The sequence below is a fragment of the Haliotis cracherodii genome, unplaced genomic scaffold (assembly GCF_022045235.1).
Source record: "Haliotis cracherodii isolate W230 unplaced genomic scaffold, xgHalCrac1.p SCAF_4, whole genome shotgun sequence".
Lineage (NCBI taxonomy): Eukaryota > Metazoa > Mollusca > Gastropoda > Lepetellida > Haliotidae > Haliotis > Haliotis cracherodii.
In genome coordinates this window covers 31,186,694-31,209,434 of record NW_027266297.1, presented here as the reverse complement: position 1 = coordinate 31,209,434, position 22,741 = coordinate 31,186,694, and the positions used below count along the sequence as shown (strand labels likewise).

Sequence of the window (22,741 nt, the reverse complement as noted above, 5' to 3'; positions counted from 1 at the left end):
ATCATGGGTTGCTGAAAACCTATTCTACCCCGGATCTTCAAGGGTCTCCTAATAATGAAGACATGTAAGACAATAAAGAGGAAATTGAAATCCGATGTCATGAATACCTTCCTCTACTTCACGGTCACTGTTTTAACTGTCGACGCTTTGACACTGTAACAAGGTTAGAGTCCGCGACGCCTTCCGCTTTTGTATTCACTACAGTCACGTGACATCTCATCTGTCGCATCTCCCGATGCACCTGAACTAACTTGGGACTAACACATGTTGGACGTAACCATACGGAACTCATTTAGAGACAGCTTACAATCTGATGATATTGTGGGCATTTTCGACTCCTTTTTAAATTTGATACTTTTAGATATTGATAAAGCAGCCCCAGTATTTCCTAGTCCATTTAGACTGCTGTAAACAGTGTGAGACGATCTTGTACTACGTGAAAGAAAAGTTGCAGGTCTGACAAGAAATGTGAATATTTTAGTTACGAAAGAAATAGGCTCTTGTCTGTCTACAGGTGTCATAAAGATCCAGTTTATTGTAAAGATATATAGAGGCGAGAAATATACGTATCAGTGTTAACCATAATAAGTTATTGTCACATCATATAGCTGGAATATTGTGCGACGTTAAACAACAAACAAACAAAAGGAACAGTTGAGGATGAGGGTGTGGATTTACATGACATTGACGAAGGTATTCATGATATGACTTAGTTTAAATAACGTTCGATTCTCCGATTGCTGAAGATAAAACAGAAGAATGAGTAAACGGTTTGAAATATAACAATTCTGAAGGTACTTATGAGTTAATTGAGTTCTTCCATAGTTCCTTTGAGTTGTTAATGCCATCTTTGTAAGTATAACTAACTTGGGGAAATGGTCAAAATTTTACAAACATTTTATTACGTTACATGCCTCATATTAAGAATTGGAAATTATGAAATTAGGGAATATTACAATTAACGTACCTCGTTCCATTATCTTTAACCTGCCAAGGCTCAAACCGACACATCGGACAGGACCAGTATCTCCCATTGTGCTGGTCAGATAGAGTTCAGCGAACAATTGTTTAAGATGCTCCATTAAATAGGACTGACACGCTTTTCTTGTCAGCAATTCCAAAACTAGAAATTGTACTTACTTTGAAAGAATTATGCCGAAAACATAAAACAATTGTAAATTTTCATGAGACCATGACACACTTTCTTTGACAGTTGCCATTGTCTCACAATAAAAATTAGCAGGTATTTGAATATTCCTTGATAAAAAATGCTTCAATTCTTTGTAATGAAGGTTGCGAATATGAATACCATTTTGTGATGGTTTGTGTCCGGTAATAAACAGTGCGTCAGAAATACATACCTACTAAATATAAATCATACCCTAAACGTAACAAATACAATAGCCTTTTGCATCAACGTGTATGATTGAAGTAAGACACCTGGCAGTGTTTAATATCATTATGCAAAATTCTTTAGAAAGATCCATACTGACTCATTATACATATTGTTATATATATGATATGCTGACTGGCGGAGGTCAGCATTCTTTATAAACAAAGAACACAAGAACCCTATTCTAACAAAGAGGCCGCCTCCGTGGTGTAGTGGATAGAGTGTTTGCCGAGAGAGCGAAAGGTCGGTGTTCGATCCCCTGGCTGCGTCATACCAAGAGACGTTGTTGTTCCGCTGCTTGGTGCTCGGGGGATTTGCTGGACATTGATATAACACTTGATATTGCAATGCCTGTCAGTGTATGCTGGCACAGACAATGGTTGGTTTGTTTGTTGTTTAACGCCGCGCTTAGCAATATTCCAGCTATATGCCGATGGTCTGTAAATAATCAAGTCTTGACCAGACAACCAGTGATTGATATCATGAGCATCGATCGATGACATGCATCAACCACCCGATCCCGTTAGTCGCCTTTTACGACAAGCATTGTCGCCTTTTGGGCAAGCATGTGTTGCTGAAAACCCATTCTACCCTGAATCTTCACGGGTTTCACGGACAAAGGGGTTCAGAATAGCATACTGAGTAAGTCAATACGTGTAAGTTACAACTTATTTTTCGATAGAAAAAGTACTAGAAATGGTGTTTTTCTAAAGTAGCTATTTTAGATGGATAGATATCTTGTATGCCGTGATTATATATATCTATAGCGCATCTGAAACGACCAGCACTCGCTATACGTCTAAAATAATTCGTGTGCCTATTCGTTGTATATTCTATCCCTTTTTTTTGGTGTGAAAATCAATATATCAATATATCAATTCATCTTTGATCTAATCTCTGTATTTTTGGACAAATGTTATCTTGTTTTTGAAAGGCATTTAGGAGTGATACACATAAGGAAGAGAATTTATGTATGTCAATTTCTTTATTATTAGGAACACAACGTTTCGGTGTATGTGCTTACTCCTTCATCTGGCAAAACGTTGTGTTCCTCATAATAAAGAAGTTGACATCCATAAATTCTCTTCCTTAAATGTAATCTTGTTTCAAATGAAACAGCTGTTTTGTCCTTGTCCCAATCCATTGGCTCGATGTCGGGGTTCAACACACCAACAAGAAGCACATTTAATGTTTATGATATTTATTTGACTTCTTCGTTTTTGATACGGCCCCCTTGACATCGGGTAGGAAGGCGTCACTCCGCTTGCCGGCAGTCACCGGGTCCCGCAGCAGATCACACCGAACTTATCGTCAGGTTAGTGAGAATAACGCTGGTACACTGTTATACTTAAGGTCATGTCGTGTAAGTTCAGTTAAGTAGATGCCTCACTACGTGCAACCCCAGTATAACGAAATATGGGGATGAAGTTTTATAATGTCATTATAAACTCATTGTTCCGCACAAGGCGTGTTGTATACCTGGGACGAAGACATGCCGCGATGGCTGAACAGGAAGCCTGTCGGGAAGACTCGGGATTCTCCGTCAGAACGGGCCGCGTTACACTTTACGTGAAATGTATACATTTGAGCTGTTAACCGCCTGACGCTCGGCATTAAGGGGATAAAACAAGAACCGGTGCGCGCGCACACACACACGCAGAGACAGACAGACACACACACACACACACACAGAGACAGACAGACACACACACACACAGACAGACAGACAGACACACACACACACAGGCAGACACACACACTCACACACACACAATCTGTCTATTGTGCGAGTTGACATTGCAGCTTTTCACGCAATAATTTTCGTACATTTCGCCACTGCCATTCATTTTTGTTATAACAGTTTCTTTATGTTTACTATATTGCTGTAACTGTACAGGCACACCGCGCGCATATGTTAGTAATAATCAACTGACGTTATGTACAGAGATCATAAATAAAAAAATCAACCATACACGAAATGGAGGAGTCCACTAATGCCTACAGTGACAAATGCCTACAGTCTAAAAGCATTTATATGCTTCAGTGGTTTTACATGTGATACCCTGCTACCTCTCTGCAGAGTTGAACTGGACCATTTTAGTGTACTATTGCCTACAGTGACAAATGACAAACACTAGCAAATGATATTTAGTGCTTTTTCTTTATTCATGCATTTCTTCTGATATTTCATACATCATACGTCATCCATAGTTTCATTTATCATATTTCACGTACATTATGATTCAAACATCACATTCACACTCCCATTTTATCACACATCTTACATTATCCTCATATACATTTCATTCAGTTTCATTTATCATATTCCATGTACATTATATACATATCAGACTTACATTCATCATATATCATCTCATACATCATCCATATGTATCATTCATTTTCATTTATCATATTTCATGTGTCACAGAGTTGCACAAACTAGTTGCTTTGTTAGCCCAGGTTTACAACACATCCAGCTGCATCAAGGAACTGGAGAGGAGACTTGATACCCAGTCGAAGCTGCTCCTGTAGCCTTGCTAGTCTCTGGTTGATCTCTAGGTAGATTTTCTTGCGGGGTGGTGGACGGGCGCCATGGAGATACTGAGCAAGCTTGTTTCCTTCCGTCTTCTCTAGTCTCTGGATCACTTTGATGAAGGCAAAAATGATCGGATGGGCTCTCTGGATGACCTTGTTAAGATGACGATGCCACCCTTCTAGATGATTGTTGGTTCTGGGGCCAATGTTGCCAATGTTGTCGTGATGATTCCACAATCCCTGTTGACTGGTGGACAGCATCCTTCAGAAGACGGAACAGACGCTCGTAAGTCTGGCGCTAGCGATTTGGCAGAAGGCAGAACACTATCTGGGTCATCTTGGTACCTACGAGTCCATGAATGACATACAACTGATCCCAAAGAGGAGGGCAGCTGTAGAATGTCCCATCCATTAACAGAGTGTCTATCTCTTGGAATAGGTGAAGGCGGTCACTGGTGGCAAAACACAGAATCTTGTCTTCATTTCCGTCATCTATACAGAGAAAGGGCTCTCCATCGGTTGTCTGCTTGTAGATATCAGGGAGATCTACTTCACTCAGTTACTGTGGAAGTGGGGGAATCGTCTTTCTTCTCTGTTTGTAGAGGCCACTCTTCTTGCTGTGGTAAGCCGGGAAGACAGCAGCATCCTGAACGTCGAGTCGGGCAACTTCCTCGTCGTAAATCATCTGGATGGGAGTTGTCTCTGCTTGAACTCTCTGTCGAAGTGTGCTGACAGTCTGCAATGCTACAAGGTCGCCTGGTTGATGATTACGAGGTGACTGATTCCTCACAAACTGGCCAACTGTTGTGCATTTCCCTAAGCACAAACGTTGTACACATTTCAAGTGCACATATGTTAGCGTACGGTTGTTGGGTCTGTACCTGTAGCCATCTAGTTGGACTTTCTGACCACCTTTTTGTGACATATGATACTGGACCTTCTTCGGATTTTCCATGTCTATATCTCTAACCTTCCAATCTTCGATAACTATATTTTATACTGGAAAATTTCCTTCTCAAAGTTTATCATCAATTACTTTAAAACATTATTTTTCCACTCTCATTTTACAGAAAATCCATATTTCCTGCTCCGGTTATCAAAGTACAATACCATCTAAGAAAATAAAGTTATACAAAGGTCAAATATTTTCCCAATCCCAGTAACATTTCTAAGTCATTATTTAGTCTGTGTTTACAGTTTAGGCATTAGTGAACACTAAGTAGAGTAGACCACTTGAGTGCAGAGGTGCGTGAAACAGTGTGTACACTAAAACAACAACTTTTGTAGGCATTAGTCACTGTAGGCATTTGTCACTGTAGGCATTAATAGACCTAGCCCACGAAATTCATGATCGTCTTGAATTAAATTGAAAATGGCCCGGCCCATTTTCCAAAGCTGGATACACACCCGTAATCATCCATCAATATACTTGCGCTTTGTCTTCACCGAAAATGCATAGTGCTTCTAATAAAAAAAACAATATCAAATAAAAGGGACAAAAGATCCGGGGTAGAATAGGTCCTCAGCAACCCATGCTTGCTGTATAATAAAAGGCGACTACGCTTGTCGTAAGAGACTACTAACGGGATCGGGTGGACAGGCTAGCGGACTTGGTTGATGCATGTCATGGGATCCCAATTGCGTGGATCGATGCTCATGATGTCAATCATTGGATTGTCTGGTCCAAACTCGATTATTTACAGACCGCCGTCATATAGCTGGAGTGCGGCGTTAAACAACAAACAAACAAACTTATACCATCAAATAAAATCATATGATGATACCAAGCGTTCGCTATAATGGGAGCACTTCCTGCCCCATCGGTAGCACCTGTCACAAACACATGCAAAGGCAACTGAAATGATCACCTGAAAAAACACCTGTCTAAACTGTAACATACGTTTTGTCGAGAGTAACTGGATGTAACCACTTGCAATAAAGCATACAAAAACGAAATAATGATAAAAAGATACAAATGTAAGATGTAAGGTTATTACTGAGTTCACCTGTTTAATGTGTTTTACAGGGGAACTATTAGGTTGGAACAATGTCAAAAAAGGAACGGGTCCAACCTGGCCATTGGCACGTGTCTGAAACCCCGGAGGGACGGCTTGAAGACTGGTTGACGGCATGGGACAAGGGCCAGTGGGACTTCACCTACACGGACCCCGGCCCGTAGGTATATTTAGGGAAGAATAGGTCGGACACTGGTCGGACACTGAGACTTCATTCACACGGAACCTGACCATTCTTAATTTGGAAAAGGTTTAAATTGGAACTCAGATTTTAAACCTGTTTACACATAGAGTATTTGTAAAATAAATTACAGTTTCGATGTTTATAATTTAATTTATTTATTTTTATGCAGGAATCTTGCGAAATACTTTGAGAAAGTTACCGAGGGACGGAAAGGTCTGAAAATCCTTGTCCCCCTCTGTGCCACGACCTATGACCTCATCTGGTGAGTGTTTCTACTGGACATTGCACCAACTCCACACAAAGCTCCAACACAGTACAAACATTCACCACACGTGTTGATCAAAACATGAAACACATAAAACTGTTTGGTTTGAACAACCATTCTTATTCCCGGAAATGTCGGATATGACAAAAAAATCACTCGGTGTGAAAGTTGGGCCATGGTTGTACTCAATGGTCATGTTAATCTTAGTCTCGATTGTTTGTATGGAAACGTGTTTCGGCAATGAACAGACTGTCTATCTTGAATTTCTGAAGCTGTTCGAAACTCAAGACCTGCTATTCAACATTTTACAGGATCATTACTTCTTTCAGCTGAGGGACACGGGTGGCCCAGTCGTCTAAGGCGCCGCTATTCGCTGTGCAGAGTGGCGTCCCTTGGGCACGCCAAAAACCTATGATTGTGGGTTCGAATCCCGGTTCGCCCCGATTATGTTTCTAGTTTTGTCAGCACCATATCCGTGCTTGTGGGTTTCACCGAACTGGTAAACAACTGAGACCTGCATCATTTCGGGCTTTACTCCCATATTAAGCTGACACGCCGCGATATAACTGGAAAACTGTGAAAAGCGGCGTTAAACCCAACTCACTCACTCACTCACTCTTTCAGCTGTACTATCAATTTCTGCCGTTTTCTTTTCAATAAAGAAGAGATCACAATTGCACAAATGTTCTCTGTGCAGAGTTGCGCCCATTAGTCAAGAAAGGATCCACTGGTTACGGGTTTGGAACCCACATTCTTACTGATTACGATGTAGGGTTTGTTTAACTCGAACTTGTACGACAAGTTTACTTCGGGATTTCATCCAACATTAAGCTAACTCACTGTGAAAAAGCTGAGACACTTTTAAGTTTTATTTTAACCCCACTCACCCAGTAAAGGATCAAAGCCTAAGTATATCAATAACCGACACTTCAATATTGATTTCATTTTATAGTAAACCGTCAAATGCACCGTTCAATAGCGAGTAAAGGAATTCAGCACAAATATGTCATCTTATGCTTTTGTGCTAAAGGTTTTAGCTGTGTTTTTAATTTTAGGACTATCTACCATAAAGGGTTCTTTGATCAGGGACCCTCTGTAGCAAATAACATTACAATTATGTGGGCTCTCTGATATCGCATCTTTCCCAGGCAAGGGTGTTAACTGACATTAAACGTCCAGTTTCCAACCTTGCCGAACTTCTCAGCTCGATTTTAGCGCCACCAGTGATTATTCCGAGTTTTGTCCCTTCCTTGCCCCCAATACTTACCAGTCAGATTCAACCTCTCATATCGCTTGCATTTGCTTCAAACAAAATGGCGCCCAGTCATGACTGAGTTTCATCGTATAAGACGGACGGGCTTTACCCTGCGAAGTGCATCAAATCACTTGAGCAATGTTGATTAAAAACATGAAAAGATTTGGAAAATATGTGTCGACGCTTAGTTGACGGTACACGTGCTCTGCAAATCCTGCAATCGAACGAATTCGGCACGTCAGTTGCCTTGTTGTGTATGAACCGGATGTCGATATCGTTACGGGATTTTGATTGGACTATGCACAGACACTCGTTGGTCCAGCCAAAATATAACTCGATAATTCCAGGCGAGCCCAACAAGGGTGGAAACTGAGCTTTTAGAGCCAGTTAACTCCCTTGCCGCGGGAAAATGCTGATATGCTGACGTTTTCGTTTCGTTTTTGTGTTTAGGTTATGTGAGCAAGGTCACTCCGTGGTCGGCGCTGATCTGGCCGAGAGCGCTGCACAGCGGATCTTCAAACAGTACAAGCAGGAACCTATCATTGAAGACGTCCCCAGTATCGCCGGGAAACTTTACAGGGTAATGGCACCAGTCACAAGAAAAGTGATACGCTAGTTGTGTGTTTCCAATTTTACAATTTTACAATTTCAAAGACATTTTTTAGTCATTCCAAGGCAAATAGTGAAACATGAAATAATATATATAAAGTAATCAAATGCAATTTGCCCCGAACATGCTCTATCAAAGATAGTCACCGAGTCAAATTAAGAGGCTGGAAGAGCTAGAGAAACACGTGACCTAACTGCGTCACAGTGGAATACTTGTTCTATTTCTGCACACGTCAGCAGTACAACATTGTGATCAAGAATGCATCTCGCTAAACAAACAATTCCTTCCAGTAAACACTGTATTGTGTTTTTGTTACACAGAGCCTATACTCAAACTGTTTATGAAATGTCGGTCGATGGCTACGTCTCACACAATACAGGCACTTGTCATTGGCCGAGAATGTGCTGACTCGTATGTTGACAAATAAAATTAGTACAAAACATCTATTTGACAATCACAAGACACTTGGACGTTAACAAAACAATAAAAGGTTCCGTTTATTAATTGCCTTTTTTTTCTCCTGACAGAATGATTCCGGTACCTTCAAATATTACGTTGGAAATTTCTTACGCTTCAGCGAGTGAGTATAACACCGCCAGTGGGTGGGTGAGCCTGGCTTTAAGCTGTCTTTGATAATATTCCAGCAAGATCATTGCAGAGGAAATTTGCTTCTCAATGTACTCGCGCGTGTGTGTGTGTGTGAGTATGTGTGGTGCGGTGGGGTGGGGTGGGTGGGGATTATGAAAGCTTTGCGTTCGTGAGTGTGTGCTTGCATGCGTGGTGTGTCTCTGTGTGTGTCGTGTGTCTCATTTTACTACTAACACATATATAAATGTACGTTAAACACAAACCTGGGTTATCTCCAGTCCACTTGGAGAAGTGCATGCGTGCGTGTGTGCGAGCAAACTCGATCATTCACAGACCGCCGTCAAATAGTTGCAATATTGTTGAGTTCGGTGTTAAACGACAAACATGCACATGACTTCATATCGTCATACTCCTATTCTGGTTGAGACGGGTCGGAAAATGAAAACAACCCCTGCAGTGGCCGCCCCCAGAAGCAAACCTGTCATTTCGGCTTTTACACACATGAACACCGTCCTCATACATATTTACATGCATTTAGAGATAAATAGGTATGTTATAACATACAACAGTTTCTGTTTCAAGGGATTTGGAAGGAACGTTCGACTTCATCTGGGACTCGAAGGCTATGTGCGCTGTGGACGTTCGAGACAGACCCGAGTATGTATGCAATGTACTTATTTGTTTTAGTTGAAGTATATACATATTAAAATGGTTGTGTGGCTCAAGTATGTTATTATTTTCTGTCCAAACAAAGTTTGCTAAACTGGTGCCTTTTGCAAAAATAAATTGTGTTAATATTTTTGACATTCCCATGGCAACAAGTTGGTTCACATTTTGTATATATATATATTGGAAAGTCTTCTTGAGAATTTATTAGGATTCCGGGTCAGAATAAGCCCCTAGCACCCCTTGCTTCCGAAGATGCGACAAGGATGGAGATTTGAGGGGGCCCCAATGCTACTGTGATTATCACTTTTGTTATAGGGGCGGTCGGGTAGGCTAGTGGTTAAAGCGTTTGCTCGTCACGCCGAAGACCCGGGTTCGATTCCCGACATGGGTACAATGTATGAAGCCCATTTCTGGTGTCCCCCGGCGTGAAATTGCTGGAATATTGCTAAAAGCGGCGTAAAACCATAGTCATTCACTCACACACTTTTATTGTAATATGTGCTTATATTTATATCGTTATAAGTTGACAACACTTTCTCATATTAAAGAATCACGTGTTTTCGTTATTTTCATAATTATTTAAAGTCTTCCGCGGGATTTTATGCTATCGACAAAACAGTGTTCTGTACTGCACACGTCATAGTGACTGATGTGTTTGTCCTTCCAGCTACTTGAAAGTCATCCGACGGCTGATGGGACCAAAGTCCACAATGATGCTGGAGTGTCCTAAGAACATTTTTCCAGGTAATTTGAAAATAAGTCTTTTTATTAGTTATAACACCGATATTTCTCCATCCACCTGATTCTTAATTCCAATACCAAAATGGAACAATGTGATCAAAGACACCGCCCCTCCTCTTTTTGATCATAAACCCAAGAGAATGTATGAGGGTGGGGGTGGGGGTCGGGCGGGGGGGTGGGGGTGGGTAGGGGAGGGGGGGGGGGGGGTGTTTAACGCCACACTCATCAACATACCAGCAACATGTATTGCGTATCTTTGTATAATTGAGTCTGGATCAAACAATCCAGTGATTGACACCATGATCATCGATCCACGCAATTGGGATACGGTGACATGCATCAACCACCCGATCCCGTTAGTTGCCTCTTACGACAGGCATTGGCTGCTGAAGACCAATTCTATCCCGGACCTTAATGGGGTTACACCAAGGATCGGAGCCCAGGTTATCAAACAGAGAACAAATACATAAGATCGAATCAGTGTGACTGATCATTTAAATCATTTCTTTTGTACTCGAATATCACAGCTGAAGATTAACAATACCAGCCCAGGAAGGGCTGTATATGAGTGGGTAAACTTAAGCTTTGTTTCATTTCAGGAGCACCCTATCATTTCACTGAGGAACAGTTAAACGAGTTTTACGGTAACGACAATATATTTAAGGGTCATTTTAGAAGCTGCAGTATCAATGAATACCAAGTTGACTTATATCTTCAGTTTTGTTCAGTGCGACGTGTTTGTGTAGGTGCGAGTACATTTATCAAGCACCTATTTCCAAACGTCACTCGGAAAGAATATAGTAGCTGAAATCAATGTCAGCTCAGTCCTCATCAGCAGTGACTATGATCACAATAATGTTTGAAGCACGTCCTTCTTAGAACTGATACCAACATGAGAGTGAGTGAATAGGGTTTTACGCCGCTTTTAGCACTTCATCCAGACACATCACGGCGCTGGGAGCCAAGACGAGATATGAGATAGAGTCCAAAAACGTCGCACCCAAAAAGTCAAACTTCGGTCGGTTTATCTCTTAGTTCCATGTTCCAGATGCTGTAGTTGTAGACCTCTGTTGTCAAGGTACTAGGGGGGTTTTGGTATTGTTTTGTGTAGCTCGGGTAAGGAGAGAGGCGGATATTGATAGAAATGAAGCAATCGGAGATCTTAACAATGAACCCCTTATTTTTGCGATCTAAACTATACCTTATAACGAACGCAGCGTCCTCCCGGAGAGCGGAACGTCCGGGGTTCGATCCCCGGCCGCGTCATACCAAAAGACGTTAAAAGATGGTACTTGCTGTTACCCTGTCTAGCGCTCGGCATTAAGGGGCTAAAACAAGGACTGGTCGGCTCGGGGTCAGTATACTGTGTCTGAGTGGGGTATTCGTGTTAAATTGCAGCATGGTATCTCAGTGAGCTAGCGCTATAAATCGGCATCAGTCCGGACTAGTACAAGCAGACACACACACACACACACACACACACACACACACACACACGTGCATACACGTCGCTATATAAGTGCAATAATCTTGGACGCGACCTTATACCCAATTTCACCTCACCTCACCTCACCTCACCTATAACGAAAGCTAACTTATCATATTTTGATGAATGATCTTCTTAAAAACTAATTTGCCTTAACCGAATAAAATACGCTGTGTTGTTTTATAAGGCGACATCTGCGATGTGGAATACCAAGACGAATCCGACTTCGACCCTACCATAGCCTACCACGGGGATGTGGACGACGAAGGACAACCACTGAAGGCGGAAGTGGGGAAGGAAGAGGCCGCCCAGTCTAAGGAAGCGGAGTCCAAAAAAGGAAACACCGTGATTGTTCTACAAAATTATTTTCTGAAGAAGAGGGAGTAATGTATGTCTTCTCCTGACTGTGGCCTGTAAGCAACTCTCACAGAGTCCACAACGAGCCAGGGTGCAGTCAATTCTGTAGACATGGGGATATTGAGCCTGACTTCGTACTTCGAGCACATCGGAAGCAGATGAATATATTTGATATAATGCTTATATCTCAGTGGATTAGGATGTGGTCAACTGGTAGTCTTTGTTTAAATGAAGTCTTTGTGTAGGGGATTGTCCGAGTAACTCTCCATTCGTCAAACATAATGGAGCAGAGGCCCCCTACTTTTACACATTGACAAAATATTCCCTTGTGGAAAATATTTGAAAAATAAACCAGAACTGGTTGTAGACTGTATTTATACTGCGTGAGTCGCCCTTGCGTGCTGCACGAGGAATGCGTTCTTTGCCGCTGTTGCACCATACCTTCGTGTGCCGCCGTAGCTGACGTTGACAACTACACGTTCTCAAATCAAACAATGCGGGTTCCAACCCCGCTAGAGACACTATTTTCGAAAAAAATTAAATTATTCACTTGTCAATAAATGTAAAAAATAGTTCCGTCTATTCCAAGTGGAAATTAATTCAAATGTTGGTTCAAGATCATATATAATTGACAAACAACTCTCAATTCCTGAAAAATAATGGAGATTTTCAAACATTAGAATGACATCACATTTGTGTTTTAAGGTCAATTGAAGTCACCCCACCCGGCTGTGTCTGTCTGTATCGTAATCTATTACAGTATATATCAATCTAACCGTTAGTGAATAACCTGATTGGTAGTACACAATGTCACAGTTTCATATACGGTACTCAGAGCTTAGTTTATAGCAGACTGACCATGGGCAACAGATTATCGAGATGGGATCATATCTGTTCGTTGTGACTAATTCATGTCTTAACAGATTGTAACTGTATGTACGCAGTCGTAGTATCGCTTTTCGGGCTAGATGTATACAGAACAGAACATATAAAATCAAAATATTTTATTTTAGAAACAATTATCAAGTTGTTGTACAAAACATGTACATGTATAGTTAAATATAACATTACACATGAAGATATTTATGACTTATCTGTTTAATGAATCCTAATGGACCGCCTCTGTGCTATAGTGGTAGAGCGTCCGCCCGGAGAGCGGAACGTCCGGGGTTTGATCCCCGGCCGCGTCATACCAAATTACGTTAAAAGATGGTACTTGTTGTTACCCTGTCTGGCGCTCGGCATTAAGGGACTAAATCAAGGACTCGTCGGCTCGGAGTCGGTGTGCTGTGTCTGAGTGGGGTTTTCATGTTAAACTGCGGCATGGTTTCTCAGTGAGCTAGCACTATAAATCGACATCAGTCCGGACTAGTACAAGCAGACACACACACACACACGCACGTCGCTATATAAGTGCAATGATCTTGGACGCGAGGTTAAACCCAATTTCACCTCACCTTAATGAATCCTAATAAGGTGCACTGTACGAACTTTAGAATGAGTTGTCGGTGAAAAATTGCAGATTCAGCGAAAGATACTGAGACACTGTGGAAACGCATGATCAACTTAACTCGAAATCAGGAAAGATGTGTTTCTTGTGCTCAAGTATCATGAGATACAAACCCTAACGACGACATTGTTGTGTTTGAATATCTCATGCCTCAATGCACAGAACAACTTATTCTATATAATAACAATGATAGCAACAATGTTAAATTCCTTCCGATGTTATTGGTGAGCGGCACTCGATACTGTGAAATGCACACACAGCATCTATCTTCAACACTGATAACAGCGCTGTGATGTTTGGGTGACCTTCATACATTCAAGACAATATATGAAGGTAACAAGAGGCTAAAAATGTGTCCCTATTGGTTCATGTAGAGGCTTAGCGCCATTAACGAACAGACGGCGGTCAAACAAAGAGGTCCAAATTAGTACCGGTTATAGCTGCGCATGTGTAGCGTCGTTAATTATGAATGCAAATAAACATGGCGACATGTCCACAGAACGAAAATGTGTTTTGAGTGATACAACATATAATAAACGTATATTTTGTCCAGAGCAATTCTACTTCGGAAACAAACTTCACTTAGTTTGCCATTTGTTGCCATTCGACACCGAGGACCAATGAACGCCATGTTGAGTGTCGTCCAATCGCAGGCTGCGAGAAATCGGCCACCGCCTGTCTACTCGTTTATGTAGACAGGAGCCCAGTCTAACAAGAGGCGTCCGTGGTATCATCACCGCCAGTACAGCGACTCCTTTCTGATGGTATCTGTTCACCGAATCTCTGCTGGCATTTGTCTGTGGTATAGAAAAGAACCGTTATTTGCGGTTGATGTTCTGATGAAGTAACTTGCTTCCAAACGTCGTGTGCTCATCCATTACCAGACGTCATTCGCCGAAGACTGCCGAAGCATACCCGAAGGAAATCACGTGATCAAAACCCAATGATAATGTTTATTGCTAGCAAAGTGGATATTTTTAAAATTCGCACTTTGCAATTTTTTATCATTATTGTAAGTAAGATTCCTTATCGGCGGAATGGCTTGTTTTAACTTTTCTTTAAGTATTATGCAACTATTTTTCGTGATTCTATTTCAGGTGATTAGGACTACAGACACAAAATCCCGGACTTGCAATTGTGTTAGACACACCCAGCGAGGCGAAGTAAATTATGAAGTGAAAAACACGTTTTAATCCAAATCGGTGAAATAAAAAAATTAAGATTAATTCATGGTGAAAATGATGTGCGAAAGATGTGATGGCTTTGATACCAAAAGACTTTAAGAGTTGAAAAGTCAAGTTAATCTTTAAAAATAGAAAATATAAGCGAATGGATATGATGCCGTGAATATGAGCGAATGGATATGAGGCAATTAATATGAGTGAGTGAACGAAAGCATTTTTGGTTTAAACTGCGGCATGGTGTCTCAGTGCGCTTGCACTATAAATCGGCATCAGTCCAGACAAGTACAAGAAGACACACACACACACACACACACACACACACACACACACACACACACACACACGTGCATGCACGTCGCAAAATAAGTGTAATAATCTTGGACGGGAGGTTTAACCCAATTTCACCTCACCTCTCTGAGTATATGTGTAGTCCCACACTGTCGACACAGGAAATGCAATCCTTCGGATAAAAAAAACTTTTTAATACATTAATGTTGACTGGAGTTTGATGATGCTGGAGTTTCCTAAGAAAATCTACTCAGGTAGATTGAAAATAAGTCTTTTAGTAAGTTGCATTAATAAGACCGGTATATATCCACCCACGTCATGCTCAATTCTAATACTAAAATAGAACAATCAGCTCAAAGACACCTTTCCCTCCCAATCTGTCTTAAACCAGTTTGTGTGTGTGTGTGTGTGTGTGTGTGTGTGTGTGTGTGTGTGTGTGTGTGTGTGTGTTATAGAGTGTGTGTGTGTTGTGTTATGTGTGTGGTTTGTTGTTATGTTGTGTTGTGTGTGTGTCGTGTTGTGTTATGTGTATCTTGACTGTGTTGTGTTATGTTGTGTATAGAACGGATGCCGGTAAATAATCGAGTCTGGACCAGACAATCCAGTGACTGACACCATGACCATCGATCCACGCAATTGGGATACAATGACATGCATCAACCAAGTCAGCGAGCCTGGCCACCCGATCCCGTAAGTCGCCACTTACGACAGACATTGGCTGCTGAAGACCAATTCTAACCCGGACCTTAATGGGGTTAAACCAAGGATCGGAGCCCAGGTTATCAAACAGAGAACAAATATATAAGATCGAATCAGTGTGACTGATCATTTAAATCATTTCTTTTGTACTCGAATATCACAGCTGAAGATTAACAATACCAGCCCAGGAAGGGTTGTGTAGGAGTGGGTAAACTTAAGCTTTGTTTCATTTCAGAAGCACCCTATCATTTCACTGAGGAACAGTTAAAAGAGTTTTACGGTAACGACAATATTTGCAAGGGTCATTTCAGAAGCTGCAGTATCAATGAGTGAGTGAGTATGGTTTTACGCCGTGTTTAGCAATGTTCCAGCAATATCACGGCGTAATTGTTTGATAGGCATTACTAAGGAGTTGAAGGATGACAAGGTAGACACAATTTTATGGATAACAACTTCTGTAATACCGTAAAAAAGCGACGTTTCGGTAAATATCCTCATACCGTTGTCAAGCAAGACTGAATGAGGGTTGTTGTTGTTGCATTAGGTGTTTAAGAGGTCGCCTTCTGCCTAGGCAATTTCGGCTGACCTGTCCCTCTTTGGGACTCCTGTGTGTGAGAAGGGTACACATATCTATTGTGAGTTCGGTGTTCACATAAGTTCTGTTTTTGCATTGATATGATTTCTATTTTCTTATATTGATATGATTTCATTTTTATCCTTGGCTGCTCTGTTTATATACGTTCGAGCAGCTTTCCATCTCTCAGAAATAGAGTTAGTTTGGCCTTCGCTATTGCATCTCTTGGCTTTAGGAGATATATGACAGATAGCGGATCTAACTGCAATTCTTGTTTTAACCTAGCCCGGGCTGGGGCATGGTCTTGACATTCTAGTAACACGTGGTCAATGGTTTCAGCCTGATTGCAAGATGAACAAACCTTGTCATAGTGCTTTCTGTGACCAAGTCTGAGGCGTGAGATAGCAATTTCAATTTTCCTTTCATTTGAGTATGAGTTAGGCTTTTGTTGGACCTTGGGTTGAATTTTGTATAGCCATCTGCCAATCTTACTTGCGTCCCATTGGGCTTGCTGAATGAGGGTTACTTACTTACTTACTTATATTGGAGATTTAACGTGCGCTTTCCGACTGCAAGCGTATGTCGCACACGGGCCCGGCCAGGCCATTTAATGTGTTTCCAAAAAGGGGAAAAGTGAGTTTGTGCAACCCAGGAGGGGGCTTTAGGGGTTACTTATATAGAAATTTTGAAATTTTGAGATTTGGAAAGAATGCCAAGAGTGGGTGGGGGACGAACTAAGGGAGCTGTGTGTGTTGGGTGGTTATCAAATAAGGTAGTTTTGGTTTTAATATTTTATTTGGGGTTTAAATGCGACTATTTAGTCCTGTTTTTATTAGGTATATGCCTAAGGCTTTGAATTTTTCTAATTTATTTTGTGGGTTTAGGATTGATTCTAGTGTAAGTCCGGTTTTAAGATTTAGGGTGGTCTGTAGTGTTGTTCGGTGTGTTTGGTAGTGTGTGCAGTGAATGAGTACGTGTTCTGGTGTTTCTTGTTGTTTGCAATGTGGGCAGTTTCCTGTTGTGTGTAGTTTAGCTATTTTACGGTGATTATTTAGTTTGGTGTGGCCTGTTTGTAGTTTGGTAATTATTCTGTCGATTTTTTTGGATGGGTGTAGTATTTTGGGTTTATTTAAGGGTTTTTTGAGTACTTTCCTGATTTGGCTATTTGAGTTTTGGTATATATTTTGCCATTTTTTGTTAATTTTTTGTTTAGTGACACTTTTGATTTCTGATTTTGAGCTGGGTAAGTTTAAGCTTATTTCTGGGAGTTTAAGGGATAATTTTGCTGCTTTATCTGCCTTTTCATTTCCAAAGATTCCTACGTGGGCGGGGATCCAAATGAACTCTATTTGTTTACCTACCTTAGTTAAGTTGTTTGAGCTATTGAGTATTTGATTTATTAGTTTGGGGCGGTTTTTAGTGTTTTTATTTTTGAGGGCTTGTAGTCCACTGAGAGAGTCGGTTAGGATGAGGATTTTTTGGTGTTTTTTAGATTGCTGATTGTGTAGTGCTGAGGCCATGCCCATTAGTTCGGCCGTGAATATGGATTGGTTGTTTGGGAGTCGGTAAGATTGTGTGTCTTTGGTTGGTTGTGCGATGTGGACTCCGAAACCTGTGTGTTTTGAGATCGGATCTGAGGATCCGTCTGTGTATATGTGACACCAATTTGGCCAATGTTCATGTATGTATGCTAGTGTGGTGGTTTTAGCGATGTTAGGATCGGTCTGTTTATTTAGTGTATCGGCTAGTGTTGTGTCTATTTTTGGTATTTTAAGTTTTGGAGTGAAGATATTGGATGATTTATTGTTTTGTTTAAGATTATTTATTTTGTGTTCGTTTAGGTAATTGGTTATTCTTTGGGAAATTGGAGTAAGTAGTGGATGTTTCCGGGCTAGGGCTTGGTTTCTAGGGCTAATATTTTGTTTTATTAAGTTTTCGATTAGTGGGTTTGATTGGGACGCGGCCCAGAAGTTTAGGGTAAGTTGTTCCCTACGTAGTTTAAGTGGCATTTCTCCTGTTAAGGCCTGGAGTGAGGTGGAAGAGGTGCCATGTTGAGTTCGTGTGATTAGTTTTAGGGCCTGATACTGGATTGAGTCTAGTTTTTTAATGAGAGAGTTGTTTAAGGTGTCGTAAATGGCACTGCCATAGTCTAGTTTGGACCTAATTAGTGATATATAGAGTGAGAGGAGGGTGTTTTTAGAGGCCCCCCAGTTGGAGCCGGTTAGGCATCTTAACGTGTTTAGGTCTTTGCTGCATCTGGTTACAAGGTTTTTAATGTGAGCATCCCAGGTGAGATGTTCATCGAAGATTAATCCTAAGAATTTGGTTTGTTTTTGGAATTTGATTGGTTTGTTGTTTAGTTGGAGGTTTAGGGTGGCGGGTTGCATATTTTTGTGTTTAAATACTATTCCTGTGGTTTTTTCTGAGTTTAGGGAGAAGCCCCATTTTTCAGCCCATTTTTGTATTTTATTTAGAGATTTTTGTAGTAAGTTTTGGGCCATTTTAATGCTTTTAGTGCGGATCCAGAGGGCTCCATCATCCGCGAATTTTGATGTGTTTACTTTGGGGGATAGTCCCTCGAATAAATCGTTAATCATAATATTGAAGAGTGTTGGGCTTAGGATGCTGCCCTGGGGAGTGCCATTTTCTAGGGGACATTGGTCCGATAGCGTTTGGTCTATGCCCACGGTGATTTTGCGGTTTGTTAGGAAACTTTGGATGTAGTTAATTATTTGACCTTTAAGTCCTATTTTTTGTAGTTTTTGTATTAGTCCGTTATGCCAAACCATGTCGAATGCTTTGGAGAAGTCTAGAAAGATGCCTGTAGTATATTGTTTGTTAAGTTGGCCTGTTTTAATGTCCTGCTCTAGTCGGGCGAGGTTATCTAAGGTTGAGCGTCCAGGAGTGAAACCGCTTTGGTCTGGATTTATTATGTTGTTTTGTTCTAAGTAGTGTTGTAACCTGTTTTTGGCCATTGATTCCATTACTTTGCATAAGTTAGAAGTTAGGGAGATTGGTCTGTATGAATTAGCCTGGTCAGCTGGTTTATTGGGTTTGGGGATTGGTATGACCAGGGCTTGTTTCCAAGGTGATGGGACCTGTCCGTTTAGATATATGAGGTTATAGAGTTTCAGAAGAGTTTGGAGTAGTTTGGGTGGTAGTTGTTTAATTATCTGGTATGAAGTAAGGTCTAAGCCTGGGGCTGTGCCCTTTTTCCTATTTTGTAGGACGTGGAGTAGTTCTTCCATTGTGAAATGGAGATTAATTTCTAGGTTATTATCTTTTGGCTCTTTGGTAAATTTGGTTTCTGCTTTTAGTTGTTCCTGGAATTTTTGGTTGAAGTTGCTATTGCTACTGACGGCCGAGAAGTGATTTGCTAGGTTATTAGCTTTTTCAGTGGGGTTTGTTGAATTGTTTACGTTGGGAGTTTTTTTATGACGTTTAATGCCCCTAATGGCGTGGATTTTGCGCCAAACTGTTCTGGCGTCTGTATGATGGTTAATTTCTTCGCAAAATTTTTTCCAGTCTCTTGTTTTAGCTGTTTTAACTAAGCTTTGTACTTTGTGATTTAGTTCATGTGCTATCTTTAGGTGTTTGGAGTCACGTTTGGCTTTATTGAATGCGGATTTGCGTTTACGCCTCGTTTGTTCTATCTCCTCGTTCCACCAAGGAACCGAGGGTTTGCCTATGCTGGTTGTTTTGAAAGGAATGGAGTTTTTAGCTGCGTTTATTATATAGTCAGTGAGGTTTTTACAGTAGATTTCGGGGTCGTTACTTTCTAGGTCAGCTAGGTTAGCCTGGTTGCAAATGTCCTGAAATTTGTCCCAGTCGGCTTTGTTGTAGTGGAATTTAGGTTCCTGGTTTGGGGCTGGTGATGGGATGTTTACGTCTCCTATAGTTATATTTATGGGGAAGTGGTCACTACCTAGTGGTACCCCGTGTACTTCCCATTGAATACTTTGGGCTAAATCTGGGGTGCATATGGTTAAGTCGATAGCCGACATTTTGTGGTGTATTTTGTCGTATCTAGTAGGTTGGTTGTTATTTAGTAGTATTAGGTCATTTTGTTCTATCCATTCTGAGATGAGTTTTCCGTGTTTATCTATTTTATCTTCTATACCCCAGGTAGGGTGGTGGGCATTAAAGTCTCCTAGGAAGATTGTAGATTTATTGCCTATTTGGAGGAGGGTGTTTAAATCCTCAGGTTTGACCTGTTTTTCTACCCAGTGGTATATATTTATGATATTAATTTTTTGGTTGTTATTTGTTATTTGGATACCGTTTGCTTCTAGGTTCGGTGTGTTTATTTTTAGTTCTTTGTAGCTTAAATCTTCCCTGACGTATATGATTAGGCCGCCTCCGGCTCTACCTGGGTTTGTTTTGGCTCGGTCAGTTCTTATTGAGTTATAGTTTGGTAGGGTGAATTTAGATCTGGTAGAGAATTTAGTTTCCTGTATACAGACTATGTGTGAATGAGGGACATTGTACAGAATATATATAGTAGGTGGAGGGTTAACAGTAACAACAATTGCATACATGAGTGGGATAACATGAGTAACTGTTGACAACAGAAGGATGATACTGTCACAACACGATGGACAGAGAACACGGAGGTGGAAGCCAATGGGACATTAAGCCAATTAAACAGGATAAGTGATTATTGCTTGATTAGTTTATAGTAGGCGGATGGATGAAATAGTCTTGATCTCTGTTGATTGATGGCTTGTGGCGGCGAATGTGGACTGCTTCTGTTAGTTTTCTTTAAAGGGAAATCATGGAGGTTGTTGGAGAGGATGTGGACGTTGTCCCAGTTGATGTTGTGATTAGGACAGTTGCTGATATGGTCCGAGATGGCTGATTTATTGCCTGATTTAATGGTTGAGGTTTCGTGCTCTTTGATTCTGGTGTTGATGACGCGGGATGTTTCACCTTGAAAGTTGAAATCAGTGTCAGCTCCATCTTCATCAGCACTGACTATAATTACAATACAATTTGAAGCACGTCCTTCTTAGAACTGATTCAAACATGAGAGTGAGTAGGGTTTTACGCCGCTTTTAGCAATTATCAAGTCATATCACGGCTCGGGGTGACAAGCCTAACTGTGAGATACAGTCCAAACAGTCGTAACCAAACATTCCAAACTCGGGCGGTTTGTCTCTTAGTTCCATGGACCAGAGGCTGTAGTTCAGAACTATGTTGTCAAACCTTTGGTACGATTTGTTTTGTGGATGCTGAAGTGTGATTTAGGCGAGAGGGCGAGATTGATATAATAAAGAAAATCGGGGAACTTTACAATCAACAACTTATTTTTGTGATCTAAAATAAACCTTATGATATAATCACATTTTGATTAATGCTTTCTAAACAACTAATTTGAGTTAACCGAATAAAATACGCTATGTTGTTAACCAAGGCGACATCTGCGATGTGGAATACCAAGACGAATACGACTTCGACCCAAGAAAGGCCTACCACGGGGATGTGGACGAAGAAGGACAACCGCTGAAGGAGGGTGAGAGGGAGGAAGAGGCCAGTCAGTCTGACGAAGAGGCGTTAGCTGTGATTGTTCTACAGAATTATTTTCTAAAGAAGAGGGAGTGATGTATGTCTTCTCCTGACTGTGGCCTGTAAGCAACTCTCACAGAGTCCACAACGAGCCAGGGTGCAGTCAATTCTGTAGACATGGGGATATTGAGCCTGACTTCGTACTTCGAGCACATCGGAAGCAGATGAATATATTTGATATGCTAATGTATTAGAGCACTAGGCTGGGGCCAACTTAAAGGGACTCCTTGTTTACTTGAAGTCACCCCCTCCATCTGTCATTACCTGTCTACTCATATGTTCTGGTATATACCAGCCTAACATTCAATGATTGCCCTCATAATTAACATACAATGTTACAGTTTCACATATGGTACTTAGTGATATGTGTTTGTCTGTATAGTCAAACACTCTGGTATATACCAGCCTAACATTCAATGATTGCCCTCATAATTAACATACAATGTTACAGTTTCACATATGGTACTTAGTGATATGTGTTTGTCTGTATAGTCAAACACTCTGGAATATACCAGTCCAACATTCAATGATTGCCCTCATAATTAACATACAATGTAACAGTTTCACCTGTTGTAATTAGTGATATGTGTTTGTCTGTATAGTCAAACACTCTGGTATATACCAGCCTAACATTCAAAGATTGCCCTCATAATTAACATACAATGTCACAGTTTCACCTTTTTTACTTAGTGATATGTGTTTGGCTGTATACTCATTTACTCTGGTATAGATCACTCTAACATTCAATGATTACCCTAATTAGTCTCATACAATGTCACACATTCGGTACTTAGTGATATGTGTTTGTCTGTATGGTACT

The 22,741-nt window shown here is 40.9% G+C and overlaps 1 protein-coding gene across 2 annotated transcripts; it reads left to right on the top strand.

The window, feature by feature from the left end:
* The first annotated feature begins 2,640 nt into the window (after positions 1–2,640).
* Positions 2,641–14,104, top strand: LOC139478813 (thiopurine S-methyltransferase-like). 2 transcript variants are annotated; one of them, XM_071261470.1, is made up of 9 exons: positions 2,641–2,708; positions 5,958–6,106; positions 6,300–6,392; positions 8,101–8,230; positions 8,788–8,840; positions 9,431–9,505; positions 10,185–10,261; positions 10,858–10,902; positions 11,932–14,104. In XM_071261470.1, the coding sequence occupies exons 2-9, from the start codon at positions 5,979–5,981 to the stop codon at positions 12,129–12,131; spliced, it is 801 nt and encodes a 266-aa protein (XP_071117571.1). In that variant the 5' UTR covers positions 2,641–2,708; positions 5,958–5,978; the 3' UTR covers positions 12,132–14,104. The 2 variants fall into 2 exon arrangements, with proteins under 2 accessions (XP_071117571.1, XP_071117572.1); XM_071261471.1 differs by lacking the exon at positions 10,858–10,902.
* Positions 14,105–22,741: the final 8,637 nt, after the last annotated feature.

Coding starts and splice junctions, on each gene's coding strand:
- LOC139478813 (XM_071261470.1), top strand. CDS start 5,979: ATGTCAAAAAAGGAACGGGTCCAACCTGGCCATTGGCACGTGTCTGAA. Junction 8,231..8,787: donor TCGCCGGGAAACTTTACAGG/GTAATGGCACCA, acceptor TTCTCCTGACAG/AATGATTCCGGTACCTTCAA. Junction 10,262..10,857: donor TCCTAAGAACATTTTTCCAG/GTAATTTGAAAA, acceptor GTTTCATTTCAG/GAGCACCCTATCATTTCACT.